The following is a 22,746-nucleotide window of genomic DNA, read 5'->3' as shown; positions in this document are numbered from 1 at the left end:
CTGTTCCTATTCGGCCATCTTGCTCCGCCCCCTCCCTGAAATAAACTTCTAAATCGATTGAGACCTGTCTCAAGTATTTTTTGGTTTACAAAGGTAAGAAGTGAAGATTTCATTTCTGTTCTCTCGCAGTCTAATACCTGAAAGACAAACACTGTAAAAAAATTCACCATCAGCCCTTTCAGGCTTTTTTCCCGTACATACCTTAATAACAACAGAATATGATACGGTATGCTGGTATACTCGTAGCATAGTATAAACACAGTATCATATATAAAAAGGACTAATCCTATAGATATTGTTTTGCAATTTACTCTTTTCATGTGATTTTCCAAAAGCATCTTTCCATGTCTTACTTTTAGGCCTATGTTATACTATTTTGATGGTTATACAGTATTTCATAATACGAATATACTGTAATTTTAGTGTTTTGCAATTTTTTACTACAAAAATGATACAACAAACGTCCTTGAACAGCATTTTAAAACATCTGTGCTTTCATTTGTGTGGGATAGATTTCTGAAGTTAAAATCACTCGGTGAAAAAAAGACAAATTTTAAAGTTTGGTGGAAATGATAAATTCCTTTCCCCAGAAGGTATTGATTTATATTCCCTCTGATGTTGTATGAAGGTTCATTTCTCCACACAAGCATGTTAATAACGTAAATTATCATTTTTCCTAATTTTGCCAATCTGATGGTGAAAAATGGTATTTTATAAAAATGCTAAGATATATACATATAATTTTGGTGACATTAGACTCCTCTTGCGGGTTTGATATTTCTTCTGTGAAGTACTTCTTCTGTAAGCTGATCATTTATATCCTTTGCCCATTTGAAAAACTATTTTGTATTGATTGATAAGAATTATTTCTATATTTTGAATATTAATAATTTTATACATATCGCAAGTATTTTGTCATGCCTTTTCATCTTGTTCCTTATTTCTTCATCTGCACATAAATCTTACTTCTTTATATCATCAGTTGTGTTCATCCTTTCTTTCTTACTTTGGATTATGTGTTATATGTAGATAGGCCTTCCATACTCAAGCTATAAGAATATCTTTCTATATTGTCCTTTTAGCATTTTAATTAATTAATTATTTTATTTTATTTTATCTTTTTGAGACAGACTCTCACTCTGCCGCCGAGGCTGGAGTGCAGTGGCACCACCCTGGCTCACTGCAACCTCTGCTTCCCAGGTTCAAGCAATTTGCCTGCCTCAGCCTTCTGAGTAGCTGGAATTACAGGCACATGTCACCATGCCTGGCTAATTTTTGTAGTTTTAGTAGAGATGGGGTTTCACCACATTGGCCATGTAGGTCTTGAACTCCTGACCTAAGGTGAAGAGGTCCGCCTCGGCCTCCCAGAGTGCTGGGATTACAGCTGTGAGGTGCCACGCCCAGCCTCCTTTTAGCATTATTGTAGTATTTTTGCATTTAAAATTTTAATTCAACTGTTGTGCATTATTGTGGAAGATGCTCATACAACCGTGAGGTAAATATTTGGGGCTTCTTTTTACCCAGTAATGGCAAACAACTGCTTTGACTTAATTTTATTTCCTCGGCAACTTTCTGACAGAAAATATCCATATTTGTACTTAGAGTTGAAAAAGAAAACGAGCACCACTTTTACAGTTTTTACTCACTGTGATCTAAAGAATTGTAATGCTGAAAATGTGCTTTGGAAATCTGTCATGGTTATTCCTCTTTTTAGGCATCTTTTCAGGGCACACGCATCTCTGCATCACTGTCTCTTTCCTTGTTTCACAAATTTCTGTTCTCTTTTTCTCTCCCTGTTCCCTTTCATTTCTTTTTTCTCCTAATCTCTCCTTTCTCTTAACCACCTATAATGCTAATCACTTTAAATGCTTTTGACTTGTTTGTTTTGGTGGTTTAATTATATTTCATAGTCTCCATGCTTCTTTGTTTTGGAACAAGTTTTTATTTACCTAACTGTGAATTTCACTAGAGTTGTAAAATATACACCGAACATAGGATTTGAGGATTGCAAGCATTTACAGCTGATACTCAATTTCTTTGTTTTCATCACAAAAACGATTTTAGAACATGAAAAATATCTTTGGAGAAACAAAAAAATCAATTTCCTAATCATTTTATGGGTATACCTTTTTCAATATTTATAATCATATAGGATAAATATTTGCATTCTGCTATTGGCTTGTGAACATTTACCTGTATTTCTCTGTGGTCTTGTTAGGGACAGTATACCTAAGTGGATAAAAGTCTGGGTGGTTGAATTTGGCTTCTCGTTTACAAAAGACTGATCCTTAGTCATCTACTTAGCCTCTATGTTCCTTTTCTCTTTCACTGAGATGAGAAAATCCATCCATCCCAATTTTTTGTGTGAGGATAAAAATGCAGTAAGAAAACACACACTCATAAGCACATCTGCTTTGGCAAAGGAGCATATCAGAAGGGCTGGCTTGTGCGCGCTCTCGCTCTCTGTGTATGTGTGCTATGTTTTATGTTACTGTAAAAGATGTAAAGAGAGGCACGTGGTTAAGTTCTCGAGTTGCGGACTCCACCAGTCTCACTTCAGTTCCTTTTGCATGAAGAGCTCAGAATCAAAAGAGGAAACTAAATCCTAAGATGAGCCTTCCGTGTAAAATTGTAACCAGCTTCCTTCTAATTTTCAATGTTTCTTCCAAAGGTAAGTTGGTGGATGGGTCGCCACTGTCACGATTAGAAGCTTCTTCTTCGGAGACCCTGAAGTAACATAAGAGCCAAAGAAGTCCCAACCCAGCTTTCCCTGGAAGTGACTCTCAGTAACTCTTTTGCTTTTTCTAGGTGCAGTCTCCAAAGAGATTAGGAATGCTTTGGAAACCTGGGGAGCCTTGGGTCAGGACATCGACTTGGACATTCCTAGTTTTCAAATGAGTGATGATATTGATGATATAAGATGGGAAAAAACTTCAGACAAGAAAAAGATTGCACAATTCAGAAAAGAGAGGGAGACTTTCAAGGATAAAGATACATATAAACTATTTAAAAACGGAACTCTGAAAATTAAGCATCTGAAGATCCATGATCAGGATAGCTACAAGGTATCAATATACGATACAAAAGGAAAAAACGTGTTGGAAAAAACATTTGATTTGAAGATTCAAGGTAAGTGTTCATTCCCTTAATTGCTTTATTTCAGTGTGGGTGCTATTTGGCAAGTTGGAAAATAGCATTTATAATATTCCCCAGTGCTGACCTCTGCCTCTAGGGGGGCTGTACAGGAAATCAGATGCATGTCTCCTGCCCCAGTGAAGACTGTGGTCCAGTGCTGGAATGGGATCCACACATCTGATAGACACATCTGAAGTCTACCTGCCTACAACTCTTTCTTCAGGTGGTTACAGGAATGTGGGGCTGGGTGAAGAACCTGGATTAAGGTGGCATTAATCAGGAGAAGGACACAGGTGGGGAGGGGGAAAAGGCAACTGTTCCAGGTTGCTGATGAATGGGCGAGCTAGGAGTGGGGCGGGAAGAGGCTGGCTGGAGAGCAGCGGGCCTTTCATCGACAGAGCCCATTTCAAGCCAGGCTGCCCTGAAGGAGGAGTTATATGGCAGAAAAGGCTTGGAAACAACATATTTAAGGATGAACAGCCCTCGTTTTTGATCTGCTTGTCAGAGTGATCCAAGGTGATAGGTGATTTTTGCTAATATGTGTAGAAGATGCACAAGGTGTGGCTTTATTTATCTCTGCCGTACTGGGAGGGCAGGAGTGGATATTGAGGATGGGGTTAGGGAGACTAGTCAGAAAGTTGCTGCTGTGATCCAAGGGAAGTGAGGACCAATTAAATCAGATGTTTTTGCATGCGGCCTGGGTATCATTAGGTTATAAAGCTCCCTGGGAGATTATAATGAACAGCCAAAGTCAGTCACCACTGGCCTAGACCAAAGGGTGCCTGTAAAGTGGGAAGAATGAGGATAATAAGGGTCAGGCATAGAGAAAGGTGGCTTGGGCAAGGGAGAGAAGGAAGAGAAAGTGGAATCGAAGTGCCATTGAAGTTGAAAGCCCAGGGGATGCTGGGGAGGGAGTGATAAGAAGGAAAAAGAAGAAGCTGCGCTTGACTTGGGGAGGCAGACAGGAACCCCAGAATGAGCACAGGCCAGCCATTCAGTGAGCAAATAAGCATTTCTGTGCTTCACACAGAAAATGTCGCCGGAAACAGGGTCCCCTTCTTCTTCCTTTCTGTCTCCAGCTCCGTCTTCAGCACCTGGACCTTCTGTCTCCAGCCCCCTCTTCAGCACCTGGGCCTACCAGCAATCTCAGATAGTGTCAGATTGCCCAGTCCAGCAAGCCCAGACACTGTCAGCTCCCCTGCAGTGACAGCTTTCCACACCCTAGTCCTGCAACCTTGAGTGGGAGCACACTGTAGAAATGTAGTGGGGTTGAGCATGGCGCTCAAAAGGCTCTCTGATTACAGGCTCTGGAAACCACAGATCTCAGGACTCCAAACAGCACAAAACTCGAGTGTCCTGTTTTGAGTGTGAGCCCTACATGAGGGACCATGCTGGTGTTTTCACATTTGGGTCGCATTTAGCATTGCGGTGGAAATAATGGCTACCAGCTAGGGGTCAGGTGCTTGCTTACATAATCTTATTTAAAGCTCCCAACAATACTGAGACATAGCTGTTATTATCTCCTTGTTATATATAAGAAAACAGAGACCTAGTCAGAAGCAGCTTGTCCAAGGTCTCATTGCTTGACAGGAGCAAAGTCAGGATTCAAACTCAGAGGTCTTTTTGGCAAGGATGATGACCTTTTCTTTTTTTTTTCCAAACAGCTTCATTGAGATAATTCACCTAGCATTCAATTTGTCCATATACTAAAATGGCCTTTAGTATATTCTGAGTTTTGTAACCATCACCACAATCAACATTTTCATTGCCCCCAAAAGAAACCCTTCACCCTTTAGCCTAAGACAGCGATTTGCTTTGTGTGTGTGCATGCCAATGTCATATAACATCTTGATTCAACTTGTAGTTGGGCACTATTACCAGACTTAAGGTCACCATGGCCTTGGGCAAATTCCCTATCTGCTCTGGGTCTGATTTTTGAAGGACAACTTCAAGGGATATTCAATGAGACAATGTGTGTACAAGTGCCCTGCAGTGCCTGGGGCACAATACCTGTTTGCTCAGTGCTAATGCCCTCCCACATCTCTTTGTTTCTCCAAGCTTCTCTTTGTTTTGTGTGTGTGTGTGTGTGTGTGTGTGTGTGTGTGTGAGATGGAGTCTTGCTCTTTTGCCCAGGCTGCAGTGCACCAGCATGATCTCTGCTTACTGCAGCCTCTGCCTCCCAGGTTCAAGTGATTCTCCTGCCTCATCCTCCCAAGTCACTGGGATTAGAGGCGTGTACCACCACGTCCACGTCCAGCTAATTTTTGTGGTTTTTTTTTTTTTTTTTTTTTGGTGGGGGGGCGGAGTCTCGCCCAGTCGCCCAGGCTGGAGTGCAGTGGCGCTATCTCGGCTCACCGCAAGCTCTGCCTCTCGGGTTCACGCCGTTCTCCTGCCTCAGCCTCCCAAGTAGCTGGGACTACAGGCGCCCGCCGCCACGCGCGGCTAATTTTTTGCGTTTTTAGTAGAGACGGGGTTTCACTGTGTTAGAGAAGGGATTTTGCCATGTTGGTCAGGCTGGTCTCAAACTCCTGACCTCAGAGGATCTGCCTGCATCAGCCTCCCAAAGTGCTGGGATTACAGGTGTGAGCCACGGCACCCGGCCTCCAAACTTCTCAAACTCCAGTAGTTGTGCCTGCATTTCCTTCATGAGGGAGTTGCTGCTGCAGGCTGAAGAGGCAGTGGAGGGCTCCTTAGAAGCAGATGCTGGTAGGGAAGGGGTTAATCCCAGCAACTCAGAATTAAGGAGTTCTCAACCATGGGAGGCCTTAGGTTGGATCAATTCTAAGATGCTATCTTAGTGAATGTATACGGAGGCACCACTCCACAACTCCCATCACTGTGTTGTTCATGGTAGCGAAATGCTCGAACAGTCTGCAGCCAGAAACTTATTCATCGATTCAATTCAGAATGCATCCTTTACAAAGATGGAGATATGCATCTATTGATGTTCATTAAAAAAAGAATGTCATAATATAATTTCACAATAAAGGGGAAAAGGCAGACTATAGGATCACAAACTAGTTTTAATTTTAAAAATATCACACACACACACACACATATATATACACACACACACACACACACACACAGAGAGAGAGAGAGAGAGAGACAGGGTCTCACTCTGTAGTCCAGCCTGGAGTGCAGTGGCGCAATCTTGGTTCACTGCAGCCTCTGCCTCCTGGGTTCAAGCAATTCTCATGCCTCAGCCTACTGAGTAGTTCAGATTACAGGCGCGTACCAACACACCTGGCTAATCTTCGTATTTTTAGTAGAGATGGATTTCACCATGTTGGCTAGGGTACTCTTGAACTCCTGGCCTCAAGTGATCCGCCCACCTCAGCCTCCCAAAGTGCTGGATTACAGGCATGAGCCACCTTACCCAGCTGAAATTTTACGTTATTCATATATGTACATATAAATAGAAAATATCTGATAAAGATATACATAAAAATATTATTCATTATTGACTTTGAGTGGTGGCATTGTGGGTAATTTTTAATCTGCTTTAAACTTTTAAAAATATTTTATCAACTTGTACAATGACTGAAGTTGAAAGCCCACGGATGCTGGGCAGGAAGTGATAAGAAGGGAAAAGAAGAAGCTGCACATGGCTTGGGGAGGCAGATAGGAACCCCAGCATGAGCACAGGCCAGCCATTCAGTGAGCAAATAAGCATTTCTGTGCTTCACACAGAAAATGTCGCCAGAAGCAGGGCCCCCTCCTTCTTCCTCTATCTCCAGCCCCATCTTCAGCACCTGGGCCTACCAGCAATCTCAGATAGTGTCAGATTGCCCAGTCCAGCAAGCCCAGACACTGTCAGCTCCCCTGCAGTGACAGCTTTCCACACCCTAGTCCTGCAACCTTGAGTGGGAGCACCTTGTAGAAATGTAGTGGGGTTGAGCATGGCGCTCAAAAGGGCCTCTGATTATGGGCTCTGGAAACCACAGATCTCAGGACTCCAAACAGCACAAAATTTGAGTGTCCTGTTTTGAGTGTGAGCCCTACATGAGGGACCATGCTGGTGTTTTCACATTTGGGTCGCATTTAGCATTGCGGTGGAAATAATGGCTACCAACTAGGGGTCAGATGCTTGCTTACATGATCTTACTTAAAGCTCCCAGCAATACTGAGACATAGCTGTTATTATCTCCTTGTTATATATAAGAAAACAGAGACCTAGTCAGAAGCAGCTTGTCCAAGGTCTCATTGCTTGACAGGAGCAAAGTCAGGATTCAAACTCAGAGGTCTTTTTGGCAAGGATGATGACCTTTTCTTTTTTTTCCAAACAGCTTCATTGAGATAATTCAATTTGTCCATATACTAAAATGGCCTTTAGTATATTCAGAGTTTTGCAGCCATCCTCACAATCATGTTACTGTGTTACTGTTGCAAGTAGAAAAAAAAAAATTGCATTCTGAAGAGACAGGCAAACTTCATGACCCAACCCCTAGACTATGTACTTACTCGTTGCTGAGTGTTGATACTTTCCATTTTCTTCCTTCTCAGTAACGCCGATAGCATCTTAGAACTGATCATCTTGGGATGAGAAGAAAACTTTTAATTTAATTTCTGCATGCCTATATATATTGGGACATAAATGAAGTTTGACTGTGATGTTCCTTGGGGAAGATATTGGTGTCTGGAAGTAAGAGTGGGAGGGAATCATTGAAAAATAAGCTAGTGCCTCTATATTATGAATGGAGAGAAACTGAGAGGGAAAAGTGGCAAGTCTGGGGGAAACAAAGCAAAGAATGAGAGAAAAAAAAAAACAGAGGAGGAGGAAAAAGAGAAGGTCACACAGCTAGGAAGTGATGGGGCTAGGATGTAGACCTGAGCCATCTAATGTCAAGCCTAGGCATTTTCCTTTTATGATGCAGTCTCTCTGCGGGAGAGGCAAGAAGTTTGTGATTATTGAACGCATGAACTACCGCTAATAATGTCAGTGCCTAATGATCTGCCCAGGGCTTTGCCACATGTTGCTCCTTTTGTGACAGGTGGGGCATGTTTTTCTGATCCTTTTCCGATGCTCTGAGGAGGGCTAGTGTAGACCCTGTGAGCAGCTGAGCAGCTCTGGGCTGGGAAAATGCAGAACCAAGTCTCTGGTTCCCAGGCAGGTGCTCTTTTTCCCCAGAGCCTTGAGCTCCTTGAACACCCACATGCTCACATGTACCCACCTGGCCCTCTGCTCCAGGAACTTGGTTGGGGCAGAGGTATCCGAGGTCTCCGTTCACATGTCAATGTGGCGATTCCTCCAGGATGGGGTTCCTGGCTGCTCTTAAGGCATTGCCCTTCTCAAACTCCTGAGGCACCCTCTTAGCCATATTCCTAAACCCTGACTGCCATGTTTTATTTAGATGGTGCTCTAAGGCCACCCACTGAACCTTTCAGAGCCTTGAACATTTTTTCTATAAATGGGAAGAAAAACATCAGCCTCTCTGTTAGGATTAAGTGATATCATACATGTGAAAGCATTTTAAGGTATAAGGCAGCATATAAACATTACATATGATACATTATTTAGTGGCAAAATGTATCTATGAATGTCATCAGAAGTAATTTTTTTCTGAATGCTCTTTGTAAATAAAATCATTTTCAAAAGGTGCTAGAGGTCTTTGACATGGTTCCCTTGTCCCTATCTGACTCCATCCCCCACTGTATAAATAGATATGCTGATTAAAATCAGAAAATTGCCTAAATTGAACTGGATCTTTATTTTCTTTTTAGAGAGGGTCTCAAAACCAAAGATCTCCTGGACTTGTATCAACACAACCCTGACCTGTGAAGTAATGAATGGAACTGATCCCGAATTAAACCTGTATCAAGATGGGAAACATCTAAAACTTTCTCAGAGGGTCATCACACACAAGTGGACCACCAACCTGAGTGCAAAATTCAAGTGCACAGCAGGGAACAAAGTCAGCAAGGAATCCAGGGTGGAGACTGTCAGCTGTCCAGGTGCGTGGCAGGCATCACTTAACAAACACAGCTCTCCAGGCCCTCAGGAGGCAGAGGCACGCTGCTCCAGGTCACAGATGCTCATGCTGGGAGGCAGCCCTGGCTCAGGATGAAGCATGAAAACATATCTCTTCCTCCTGGAAACCTTCAAGGGAAACCTCAGGGGAGGTGGTGTTCTGTGGTTACCCATCCTGGGAGTCCTCCCACTGAGCACAATTTGACCACAAGCAATTTTAAAGATCCTCTTCTAGGAGAAAGAATTGCAAAACCGAAGAGGGAGGAGCTGTGGAGAGTATCTCATGCAAAGCCCCATTTTCCAGAGAGGGAAACTGACTTGCCCAAGGTCCCTTGGCTAGTTAGTGACATGATTCCAACTGCTCCCCTAAAGATTGTCAGTGGTCAGCGCCTCCTATCAGGAATAAAGGTAGAAAGGTTGCAGAAACCCTGAGGGACAGGGACATGGGGGAATGGAGCCCTTGGGGCCAAAGAGTACTGTGGACAGCGAGGCAACACTCCTGCCACACAGCAGGATGGCAAGGCTTGGGGACTAGCTCCAGAAAATCTCAAAACTCCAAGACCATAATGGATCCCCAGTGTCCCAGCCTGACATGACCTCCAGAAGTATTTCTGAGAGGCAGCCTGCTGTAGTGCCCAAGCTCTTGCCTGGGAGTAGAGGTCTGGACTTCTAGTTTGGGTCTGTCCAAATTTAGCCAGAGAATCTTAACAGAGTTTCTTCCCGTCTCTAGGCTTCAGCTTCCTGGCCCACGAAGAAAATAAGCACCATGTTCACAGACTATTAGATGAGTAGGCTCTTGAATCCACTTCCAAGTTCATTCATGTGGGCCATTGGGCTGCCTTACAATATGGCAGCTAGCTTCCCTCAGAGTCCTCTAAGAAAGAGCAGGAATAAGTGCCCAGGACAAAAACCATGGTCTTTTTGTAACTCAATCTCAGGAGTGATATCCCAATCACTTCTGCTGCGTTCTGTTCATTAGAAGCAAATTAATAAGTCTAGCCCACATTCAATCAAAGGGGATTGCACATAGATGAGAATACCAGGAAGCAGGGGTTATCGAAGGCATCTGAGAGTCTGCCAATCACCAACTTGACCAGCGTCACTTCACCCCCGGTTTTCCCACCAGTCATTCTCCCACATTCCCCTATCACTAAGGCACAGTGAGTGAAGTTGCCTCTCCTTGACTTCACAACTTCTTTTTTTTTGAGTCAGGATTTTGCTCTGTTGCTAAGGCTGGAGCGCGGTTGTATGATCATAGCTCACTGCAGCCTTGACCTTCCAGGCTCAAGCAATCCTCCCACCTCAGCCTCCCCAGTAGCTGAGACTACAGGAGGATGCCACCAAACCCAGCTAATTTTTAAATTTTTTGTAGAAATAAGGTCTCACTGTGTTGCCCAGGCTGATCTCAAGCTCCTGTGCTCACACAGTCCTCCCACCTCAGCTTCCCAAAGTGCTGGGATTATAGGCATGAGCAACTGCAGTGTCCCCGGGAGATCTTTGATTACAGTTGTCAGATGTAGCAAATAAAAATACAGTATTAAGTATGTTTCAGAGGTTGCATGGAACATACTTGGGCTAGAAATTATTCATTGTTTATCTGAAATTCAAATTTAACTGGGTGTTTTACATTATATCTGACAACCTTATTTTAACTGGAGCCCACGAGTATAAAAATGTGTGTGTATCAGGGATGGAAGGAGGGAGAGAAGGAGGACTTTGGGAGCAGCCAAGGTTTGAAGGCTGGAACACTTATGTCCCTTATTCTATGGTGCAGAGCAGAAGCTGGTTGGGAGAAAGACCCCTAGGGAGATGGGAAGAATACCTGGGGAGAGATTAGGGTGGAGGAGCTGCTCTTAAAGACCTGAAAAGGCATTTGGAAGTTTTATTCTGAAAGGCCAAGGCAGAGAGGAGCAATGATGAGAGTCTAACCATTTGGTTCAGATTAGGTGAGCGTTTACATACTTCAAACCAAAATTCTAGGAGGAAGGAACAGATTCCGATGCGCAAAAATACTTTATCACATAAACTCATGGGCATGTGATCTCCAAGAGAAATTGTAGGAAGATAGTATGCCTGGATTTAGGAACTGGGAGGGCATATGTTTGATTGACAGTGCCACCGCTGCTTCTGAAACATAATGTAATGTTCCCCACCACGAGCACTACCAGGTGTCCCACGGCACCACACTGGACAAACTGGAGAGCAGGCTGGGTAAAGCATTGCCTACATTCCTGCATGTGCCCAAGATAAAGTTGTGGCCACCCTACCCGACGACTCGGAGAGAAGATGGAGCTGGTTGGCTGCATGACTTAGCCATGTGCTCCCCAAAGCATTTCAGGCCAGCCCTGCTGCACCCCGGGTCAAATCTGAAAAGTTCTCAAACTCAGCAGGAAGTGGCCTCTGGTATCTCCTGCCCCTCCTCCAAGCCAGTAGGGCCTAAAGGGCCCTAAATCCTTTACTGACCCAATTTCAATGGTTTAAGATTATGCCTGCTTCTCTGGTGGAGGCCTCTTCATCAGTAGAGCTTAGAGATGTTGTGTAACTGGCAGGCAAAGAATGGGTCAGAGAGAGACTCGAGGAAAGAAAGCCAAGATGAACAAACCACTGCAGTCTAATAATCTGTTAAACTTGGTTTCTGAGCCTCTGACCCTCTCCTTGGGGCCCATCCTGGGCTTCATGTATAACAGTGTCTCCCTAGGATCTTTTTTTTGCCTGGAGAAGCATTTCTTTTGTGATGCTGGGCCAAGTTCCAGTTTGTTCTTTAGATGACCCCGTCCCCTGACCCCAGCCCCACTGCTGCTTCTCTAACTGCTATTGACTCAAAAAGGGCAGACAGCCCTCCTGTTTCCCCTGTTTCTGGGAAACAGCTCCCAGAAACACCAGTGCGAGAACACTAGTAAGAGTGAGACCTCACATTTGTGTTGTTTTACAGTTTACAAAGCACTTTCATATCCATTATCTGATTGACTTCCAACAGCCACCTTATGATGTAGGTTTCATTATCTCCACTTTACAAAGAAGGAAACAGGCTCAGAGGGGTGAAGTAACTCTCCACAGTTCACTACAGCTCTTGCCTAGAAAAGCCTAGACCAAACCCATTTCCCTTAACACCGAAGTCACTGTTTTCCTCATTGCATTACAATGACTGAAGGTCCAGAAACTGAAGACTAAGTCTACTGCTGTTACTAACGCACTGTACGCCGGGTTTCTTTCATGGCTCCAGGGAAACTCTGTGAGGGGGTGTTGGCCATGAGGCCAGAGTGCTGGGCTGGACAAGTGAAATATTTACCCTGAGTGTTTGGAAACTGCCTGGTAGAGAGGGTAAGAAGGAATCATGGTGCGGGGGGCGGGGTAGCCAGAGATGAGAGCAGGATCGACAGTGCAAAAACACCGAGACAAGGGGTTGCTTAAGGGAACCGCTCAGGAACAGATATTGTGTGGCTTCGGGCAACTCATCCTCCTTCTTGGGGCCTCATGTTTGAAACTAGAGGTTCCTTTAGAGTATCTCTAAGATCCTCGGATCTAAAAGTTTGTGATGCTGTCCATGACGGGGGCAGTGGGCAGGCAGGCAGGCCTCGGTGCATGAGCAGTCAGGCATTTCTAGTCCCTGAGAGCAGTTTCCCAAGGAGCCTGCAGATGGAGCTTCCCCAGGACCTTGGGTCCTCCCAGGGTTGACACCACTCACCACCCTCTGTGAGCCTGGGAGCCGTGGGGTGAAAGGTCCCAACAAGCTCTCTTATCTGCTTGATGTAGGAGGCAGCGTCCTTGGCCAGAGTAACGGCCTCTCTGCCTGGACCCCTCCCGGCCATCCCACTTCTCTTCCTTTTGCAGAGAAAGGTCTGGACATCTATCTCATCATCGGCATTTGTGGAGGAGGCAGCCTCTTGATGGTCTTTGTGGCACTGCTCGTTTTCTACATCACCAAAAGGAAAAAACAGAGGAGTCGGAGAAACGGTAAGCTCCCCCTCTTTCATCCCACTGCAGGCCCCAGCAAAATCCCCATGAAACAGCTCATGGGGATGACACCTTGACTCTGCAGAGAAAAAATGGAAATAGGTAGTTTCGGAATGTCAGGGTTGTAGCCAGCGGGTATAGCTTGTTTCATTTTGTGGTTAGCTTGATTTTTGAAAAACAAATTCTTAGTGGTGACAATGTGGGAGCTTTGAGACAGTGAATCCAGTTGGCCTCATTGGAATCCACCACTGAGGCCCACTTGGTGACAGGCTCATGTGAACATCTTTTCAATGAGCCACACTTCTCTACATAGGTAGAAAGGTTAGCTCCAAAACACCGTTTCTAGCAATAAATGTCCTGTCTATGGGTGACCGAAGACTGTGGACTTAGTCTTGGGTTCAGGACCAAGCTCCTAGAAACACAGGGAAAATCATTCAGGTCATCAGGTACTCACAGGAAAACAGCTGTTCTAAAGCAGGGTGACTGTGCTCCCCTTTGCTAATTCTCTGTTTGAGGGATGTGTTAGGGTTGAGAGTTTCTCCTCAGATCAGGCCTGTCCGACAACCTATCAGCAATGAAAAGGGCAGCTGGCTCAGGGAGCATCCAGGCCAGCCAAAGCAAAACACTTCAGAGAATGGCCAACCCGGGATCACTGTCGGGGCACAGATGAGGGTGTCAGCCATTGGTGGGACTTGCAGCCAAGGGAACAGGCCCTGGGGTTCTCTGCAATTCACGTTCACAGCAGGACTTGGTCTCTCCCTAGCCACACCAGCTGCTTCCAGTGCTGCCCGGGGAGGTGGTCCAGATTTCCCCAGGCAGCGGTGGCCTTGGGCCCTGTGCCCTCTGGATTTGGTTTCTTTACCTCAAACTTCTTCCTCTGTTCTCCCTCTGCCTCCCCGTCAGGCTGTGGTCCCTCAGCCCCACATCCCATCATGCCACTGCCTCCAGCCCAGGCCCTGAAACATCTTCCTGAACTTAGCCCCATTCTTCCCACCACCATTGTCCCACACTTTCCACCACAGTGCAGCTGAATCACTGGCAGGTCCCTTAGGCATGCCCAGCTTGCCCTCCTCTGTGCCCAGCTCTGGCTGTTCTCCATGCTCCTCTCTAGCAAAGACCCCTTCTCCATTGACTAATGGTCAAAGACCACGTCTTCTTCCAAGGTGGACCTCACTTGTCACCCCAAGACAAGGTGATCTCTGCCATCACCAGGCTGAGAAGACCAGCATGGTGGTTAGTTCATGCTGATAAAAAAAAAAAAGTCATTAGTCTCTGTGTTTTATATCTATTAGTGCATCCAGCTTTCAGAGTGATCTTAGGAGATAGATAACAACACAGTTGAGCAAACTTAAATTCAGTGAGGTTCAGTTATTTGCCTTAAATCCTGTGGCCAGTAGGCTGGCTCAGGCCTAGGCTGAGGCAAGGAGCCCAGAATTTAAGGCACAGAATTTAAGGAGGCTGACCTGCCCTTGCACAACCTGAAAGTTGGTGCCTCTTTAAACTGCATGCCCGTCAGCCTCACGCCCTGGGTTGAGTAACCAGGAGATGCCGAACAGGGAGATGGACAATGAGCCTGGAGGAATTCCTGGGAGCACACGTTTAGGTGCCAGCTGCAGCTGCTGGGGTGGGCAGGCTGAGACCCACTGTCCTGCTTGAACCAGGCAGGGTGCACAGAGTCATAGCCAGCCTTGTCTGTCCAACCCTGCCTGCAGTCTCAGCCATGTGGTCACACCCCATTCCTCCTACCAGAACTCATGTGCCTCTGTCTACACTTTCTGGTGGCCCTGGGCTCTTCACAGAAATTGACATTGCAATTTTCAGTTCTTTTTCACCTCTTACTTGATTTTAGGCTTCCTGAAGACAATTTATGTCTAAGTCACAATGACACTTAACACTTAGAAGATGAGGAATAAACATTGGAAGGACAAATGAACAAAATGGTGGAGGGCCAGGTGTGGTGGCTCACACCTGTAATCTCAGCACTTTGGGAGGCCGAGGCAGGAGGATCATTTGAGCTTAGGAGTTTGGGACCAGCCTGGGCAATGTAGTGAGACCTTGTCTCTACTTTAAAAAATAAATTAAAAAATTAGGCGGGTGTGGTGACATATACCTGTAGTCCCAGCTAGTCAGGAGGCTGAGGTGGGTGAATCATTTCAGCCCAGGAAATTGAGAATACAGTGAGATGTGATCAACCACTGCACTCCATCTGGGCGACAGAGCAAGACCCTGTCTCAAAAAAACAAAACAAACAAAAAACAAAAATGGTGGGTGAACAGAGTAGTAAACCAATGGCCGGTGCAAGCTTGCCACATAGGAGATGAAAAAGGACCACCCACTGCCCCAAATTCAGAACTGGGGTCAGGGATTAAGCCCTCTGCACAGTCTACTGGACATAACCTAAGCAATGACTGCAGGGCACGGCAGATGGCATAGAGGATGTGTTTTGCCCTTTCTGGAGGCCCTTTCCTCTTTGTGCTTAGAGCACACGAGCCACTTAGGTATCAAAATCACATTGTCTGACTTTGACTCTACACTCAAAGCCACCTAATGCTCACATTTCCTGTAGTCAGAGGAGGCCATCTGGTTTGAATCAACATCCGGAAGTTACAGGGTGATGCTTAGAGAGGGCTTGTGCTTCCCCAGCCACACATCTCCATAAAGATGTAAGAGGTAATTTTTTCGGCCGGGTGCGGTGGCTCATGCCTGTAGTTCCAGCACTTTGGGATGCCAAGGCGGGCAGATCACCTGAGGTCGGGAGTTCAAGACCAACCTGACCAACATGGAGAAACCTGTCTCTACTAAAAATACAATATTAGCCAGGCATGGTGGTACATGCCTGTAATCCCAGCTACTCAGGAGGCTGAAGCAGGAGAATTGCTTGAACCCGGGAGGCGGAGGTTGCAGTGAGCCAAGATTGTGCCATTGCACTCCAGCCTGGGCAACAAGAGTGAAACTTCGTCTCCAAAAAAAAAAAAAAAAGAAAAGAGGTAATTATTTCACCCCAGGGAAAATCTTCTCTTCCTAACTCCCTGTGGAGCTACTGCAAAGATAGCTTTGGGTGCAGGTACTGAAATACCTAACTTACAGCCTGAAGGAGTCCAGAGGGGCCAGCAGGGTGCTCCAGGCCTCTAGCAGCTGGGCACCCTCACAGATGCCCTGTGATTTTAAGAGTACAGGAAAACTACATTACGAGTAGTTGTGGGCCTGCTTTCATGGACTGAAGTCACACAAAGAAGAAAATCCTGATGGATGAGGAGAGGAGGAATTCTTTCCCTCCTATGGCCAAGAGGATAGGTCGTGAATTTCTGAGGAGTTAGTAAATTTCTAAGGACAAAAAGTCCCTTGCATATTCCAACCTCTTACCAGTAGGTGGGTTGCATGACAGTAGAACTGGGGGAAAGGCATATCTAACATTGAAATGCCTCAGAAGGAATGTAGTTACTAATATCCTCCATGACTCCTCATAACCCCTTCCCATGCGCTCTAACCACGAGGTTCTTGCTCTCAGGGAACAATCTCTAGGTCAGTACAGAGGTAGGGTTCCAGGTCTGAGTGCTATCTCTGATCACAGGAGCACCAGGCGCAAAGCCCTCCACTCATGTGTCTTCTTCCTGTTGGTTCCTTGAGTTCTCTAGTCCTACGCTCTCCCTCTACCTTATGGTGAGCACTTCTTTCTCTCCTATGAGCTTTAGAGTTCTCAGAGAGTAGGGGCAACTTCTTCTTCCTCATTGCATCCCCCAAAGCAGTACCTTTCATGTGCAAGGCGCCTTGCACATGAAAGGTACTCAATATTTACATCAATTTCACCTGGCCAAGATGAACTCTATTGAGGTTTTGTTGTTGCAGATGAGGAGCTGGAGATAAGAGCCCACAGAGTAGCTACTGAAGAAAGGGCCCGAAAGCCCCACCAAATTCCAGCGTCAACCCCTCAGAATCCAGCAGCTTCCCAACATCCTCCTCCACCACCTGGTCATCGTTCCCAGGCACCTAGTCATCGCCCCCTGCCTCCTGCACACCGTGTTCAGCACCAGCCCCAGAAGAGGCCTCCTGCTCCGTCGGGCACACAAGTTCACCAGCAGAAAGGCCCGCCCCTCCCCAGACCTCGAGTTCAGCCAAAACCTCCCCAAGGGGCAGCAGAAAACTCATTGTCCCCTTCCTCTAATTAAAAAAGATAGAAACTGTCTTTTCCAATTAAAAAGCACTGTGGATTTCTGCACTCCTGATATGCACATCCGTACATCCTTCAGGTGTTTTCTACATGCAGAACATTGTCACCTCCTGAGGCTGTGGGTCACAGCCACCTCTGCATCTTCAAACTCAGCCATGTGGCCAACATCTGGAGTCTTTGGTCTCCTCAGAGAGCCCCATCACACCAGTAAGGAGAAGCAATATAAGTGTGATTGTAAGAATTGTAGAGCACCGAGCACAGAAATCTTAGAGATCTCTCTTCCCCTCTCAGATCATGTGTAGATGCGATAAATCAAGTGATTCGTGTGCCTGGGTCTCTCCACAAGCAGCCTATCTGCTTAAGAGACTCTGGAATTTCTTATGTGCCCTGGTGGACACTTGCTCACCATCCTGTGAGTAAAAGTGAAATAAAAGCTTTGACTAGACCTGAGTCTGCTCATTGTGTGAAGGACCCCAGTGTCGAGGAGAGAAGGCTGCCTCGCTGGTGTGACAGCAGGATCAAATTCAGTCAACTCAATCCAGCTGAGACCTCCTTAGTTCTCACCAGAATGACCAGAACATTCTCCCCAGGTCTCAGCTGCAAAGCTGGGTCCAACAACCTATTTGTAGATTTCCATAATGAATTGAAGACTCCATGCACAAACGTTAACAGGAATCACCAGAAAACTTAACCTTTTGGGTCTTACTTCCTTGACTGTTCAGACACGGTCATAATGACCTGTACTGTCATCCTTGAAAACAGGGAAATCTATGGATACTGGAGGTGTCATGAACTCATCAGATGACATACAAAAGGATAGGCTAAGAGACAACTCAGTTGAATCAAATCTTAAGCGTCTTAAGTGACAGTAATTAAAAGGTCAGACCCCATCCCCAGCTAGCAGTCATGCAGCTGTACTTTGGGGGAAGTGGGGAGAAAAAAATAATTTTCAGTTGGAGTTCTAAAACAATAGGTGGTGAGAAGGCACCTGCTTTGAAATGTTGGTGCCATGTCTGTGGTCCTGTCTGCCCGCCTTCTCCTTGGCTTCTTAGACTTGCTAAACCTTGTTACACTCTGGCAGGAAGCTCTGAGGGCTAAACCACAAAAACTAAATATATTCAGGACTTCCTGTGACAGCTCACTGAGGATTGAACTACTTTTTCCTCTGAATCTGAGAGGCTATTGTTTCAGCACCCAGAGTTAATTACTAAGGACAATGATGAATGAAACCTCATCGCCTCCCAAAATTCAAACACAAAATCCTGCTAGGTAACAATTGCCACAAGATCTACCCAGTAGAAGGATGAAGGCTCTGCCCGGGCATGGTGGCTCACGCCTGTAATCCTAACACCTTGGGAGGCCGAGACAGGTAGATCACCTGAGGTCAGGAGTTTGAGACCAGCCTGGCCAACATGGTGAAACTCCTTCTCTACTAAAAAAAAAATTAGCTGGGCACTGTGGCACGCACCTATAATCCCAGCTACTCGGGAGGTTGAGGCAGGAGAATTGCTTGAACCCGGGGGTGTGGAGGTTGCAGTGAGCTGAGATCACATCACTTCGCTCTAGCCTGGGCAAAAGAGCGAAACTCCGTCTTAAAAAAAGAAAAAAGAGGTGAGGGTCCCAGCCCTGACCCTTTCTCATGCTTCATGACACCTATGAGTGATTTCATTGGCTATCTCGCCTGAGTAGCTCATATGCTGTTCCCTTAAGAAAGTCTTCCCTGGCTATCCAGCCCTGGGCTCTGCCTTTCTTCTGAAGTCCTGTAGCATTACATATGGTACAAAACACATACAGCCTATTCAATCCTTCATCGTTCATTCATTCAACAAACATTTATTGAACTTCTACTACTTGTCAGGCTCTGTGTTAGGCACTAGGAAAACAGAGGCGTACAATTGCATCTCTGCTTTCAAGAAGCTCACCATCTGGTAGGCAAGAAGCAGACCAACCATGGGACAAATGTAGTGCAGTGTGATAAATACAGGTCAGAGGTAGGTACATGAACCCGGAGGAAGGACTTTGAACCCAGACTGAATGGTAGGACTGGGGTGACAAAGAGGGCTTCCTAGAGGAGAGACATTTGGGTTGTGTTGTAATAGATTAATTGAACTGGTGAAGCAGAGGTACAGAATTATCCACGTAGAGGGAGCAGCATGAGCAAGGCTCATTTGGCTTTCTGTTTACACAAACATGTAGTTTCTTTTTCAACTACTGTATTTAACTAATTTGAATATGTCATTGATTTTTCAACTACTGTTTTCAACTTTTTGCATTTCTTTTTCTTTCTTTTTCAACTACTGTATTTAACTAATGTGAAGATGTCATTGATTTTAAGTGGCACCGTTCTTTTACTTGCCACTAAGAAAGAAAACTTCTCAGTTGCACTGTAACAAATACTAAGATACAGTCAATTTTTAGTCACAGTCCCATTCCTGAGATGTTACAACATGAAAAAATATGCATTTTAGAATTGATGAAATGCATAGTAAAGAAGATTTTTGAGTACAATGACCATTTCTCTCTTTTTTTTTTTGAGATGGAGTCTCGCTCTGTCGCCCAGATGATTTCTCAGTATCGCTGCCAGCACTTTATTGAAGCTATCATTAGCCAATTGATTTGATGGGTTAGCACAGTCCTGATGAAAGGAAGGGAAGTGAACATACACAACATCCTTGTCATCCTTATCCAGGGAAGATAAGATGGATTCTCTGCCCTGCACCACCATTAGGTGGGAAACATGAACCTTGCTTAAGATTTGTGCTGCTATCACCCACCTGTCTGACACTGTGTGACACTGAACCTGTCCCAGAGCATGGACATTCTGAGAAGTAGTCAGGCCAGCTGCATAGGAATAACTTGTAGAGCTTGTGAAAAAAAAATGCTGACAATTCTGTAAGTTAGGTTGGGGGCCAAATAAACATATTTTTAAACAACCTCTCCAGCTGATTCCAATGGGCATTCAAGTTGTAGGCAACCTTGGAGACTATAGATAATGCAGTATTGTAAGAAAAATCAACAGTTGTGGCCCAGTTAACTATTCCTCCACAGGGAAATCTCCAATAAGAAGGCCAACCATGTTGGAAAAAATATTCACATAATTTAAGGCACTGGAACATCCTAGAGGGTTATATGAAGATAGAAAATTTAGATGTTTCTGATAGCCTATCTGCCCACCCTAAATAGTGGTCTAATCATAGCAGCTGGACCAGCTTAGCTCCAAAATGATCTCAACTGTAAACTGGAAATTTCATCTCAGTCCTCCTGCTCCTTTTCCTTTGCTCATTTTCTAATGTTAGGCTCCTTACCCATGCTCAGTGGGTTGCAGTTACTCAGCAACTCAAGTTTACCAATAAGTTCACCACCTCAAGACCGCTGTACACGCTGTTGCTATTACACATGCTGTTCCCACTACCCAACACTTTTCACCTGGCTCTTCACCTGTCCACATTCTTCTTTCAGAGCTCAGACAGAAAGTCATTTCCTGGGGGAGACCTTTCCTAACTCTTGAACTCCACTGTGACGTGAATCTTGTGTGAGACCATCTGTGTTCTGTGCCCATGAAGTTCAGGGTTGTAGAAGACTCACAGGTATCGAAGACAGGAAGTTCTGACTCTCTCTGTCTCGTACTGGCTTTGTAAGTTTGAGTAATTTATTCAGCTTCTATGAACACTGAATTTCTCATCTATTAAATGAGGATGACACCTCACAAGGTTAGAGTGAGGACTAAATGGAAATAATATATGTAAGGTAACTAATATATCCTTGTGTACACAATGCATCTGAAAACTGTGAGCTTTATTTCTGGCATGATACTCGAGAAGGAATATCCTGGATGGCACATATAAATGGGCTAGTTATTGGAAAGAGACACAGCTCATTACAAATTGATAAATAAGCACTCTGTAAGGTGACTTAGTCTGTTATAAGTTTGATTCATCTGAGTCAGTTTCCTAATGTTGGCTCACATGGAACAAATGGATGATAAAATCCTACAACAGAGGCATTTAAAGGTAAAGAACAGACCTGTGAGGCCACCTCGCAAATCCTGGATTGAGTCGCAAGTCTTCTGTCACCTCCCTGGCCTCATAAGCAAGGTTTTCATGAAAACAATACCAGGACATTACTTCACATGGCATCTTGCTGGTTTATTTATAGTAACACAGAGCAAAAGGATGAGGAAACAAGGGAAAATTCTGGTCTTTTTAATTGCCTACCAGACAATGACATTACAGAAAAGAAACTACAGGCCAACAACTCTCACAGATACAGATGCAAAATTTTTCAAAAAATATTAGCATATCAAATTTGACAATGTATAAAAAGAACTATACGTTACAACCAAGTGGTATTAATCTCAGGTATGCAATGCTGGTTCAACATTTGTAAATCAATTAGTATAATCTATCATATCTACAAGCTAATGGAGAAAAATCACATGATACTATAAGTAGACACAAAAAAAGATTTTGACACCTGTTTATCGATGCCTGTTTATTAAAAAAACTTCTGGTAACTGGGAATAGAGGGAAACTTTCTCAACTTGATAAAAAAAAAATTCTACAAAAAAGACATGCACCTAACATTTTACTTGACAATGAGAAACTACACTTTCCAGTAAGATCAGGAATCGGGATGTTTCCTCTCACCACTGTTTCTCAACATCATATTAGAAGTCTTAGCTAATGCAATAAGACAAGAAAAGGAAATAAAAGGTATGCAGGTTGGGAAGAAATAAATAAAACTGTCTTTGTAGATGACGTGATCATCTGTGTAGAAAATCTGAAAGAATCAACAACAAAATAATACTGGAACTATTAAGCAATTATATTAATAACAAGGTTGTATTAAATAATTCTTACAAATATTAAAAAGTCCATCAGTTTCCCATATACCAATAATGAACAAGTGCAATTTGAAATTGAAGACATAATACCATTTACCTTAGCACTCAAAAAATGAAATACTTAGGTATAGATTTATATGAAGAAAACTACAAAACTCTAATGAACAAAATTAAAGAAGAACCAAATAAATGGAGAACTATTATGTTCATGGATAGGAAGACTCAATGTCACCAAGACGTTAGTTCTTCCTAACTCAATTTATAGATTCCATGTAATCCTGGTCAAAATCCCAGCAAATTGAGCCAGGTGTGGTAGCTCATGCCTGTAATCCCAGCATTTGGGGAGGCCAAGGTGGACAGATCACTTCAGGTTAGGAGTTTGAGACCAGCCTGGTCAACATGTGAAACCCTGTCGCTACAAAAAATACAAAAAATTAGCTGGGCATGGTGGCATGCACCTGCAATTCCAACTACTTGGGAGGCTGAGGCAGGAGAATCACTGGAACCTGAGAAGCAGATGTTGCAGTGAGGCAAGATCGTGCCACTGCACTCCAGCCTAGGAGACAGAGTGAGACTCCGTCTCAAAAAAAAAAAAAAAAAAAGAAAAAAATCCCTGCAAACTATTTTGTGGATATTAAAGTGATTCTCAAGTTTATATAGAGAGGCAAAAGTCCC

General features: G+C 44.4%; 1 protein-coding gene across 1 annotated transcript; it reads left to right on the top strand.

Annotated features, from left to right (window-relative positions):
• The first annotated feature begins 2,507 nt into the window (after positions 1-2,507).
• On the top strand, positions 2,508-17,673 carry CD2 (CD2 molecule). The gene is made up of 5 exons (XM_026456715.1): positions 2,508-2,671; positions 2,809-3,129; positions 8,860-9,090; positions 12,938-13,060; positions 16,907-17,673. Exons 1-5 carry the CDS (start codon positions 2,611-2,613, stop codon positions 17,224-17,226), a joined length of 1,056 nt encoding a protein of 351 aa, XP_026312500.1. The 5' UTR covers positions 2,508-2,610; the 3' UTR covers positions 17,227-17,673.
• Positions 17,674-22,746: the final 5,073 nt, after the last annotated feature.

Source organism: Piliocolobus tephrosceles, chromosome 1 (genome assembly GCF_002776525.5).
Source record: "Piliocolobus tephrosceles isolate RC106 chromosome 1, ASM277652v3, whole genome shotgun sequence".
Lineage (NCBI taxonomy): Eukaryota > Metazoa > Chordata > Mammalia > Primates > Cercopithecidae > Piliocolobus > Piliocolobus tephrosceles.
Note: the sequence above shows the minus strand (reverse complement) of the source record. Positions and strands in the feature narration are given on the sequence as shown.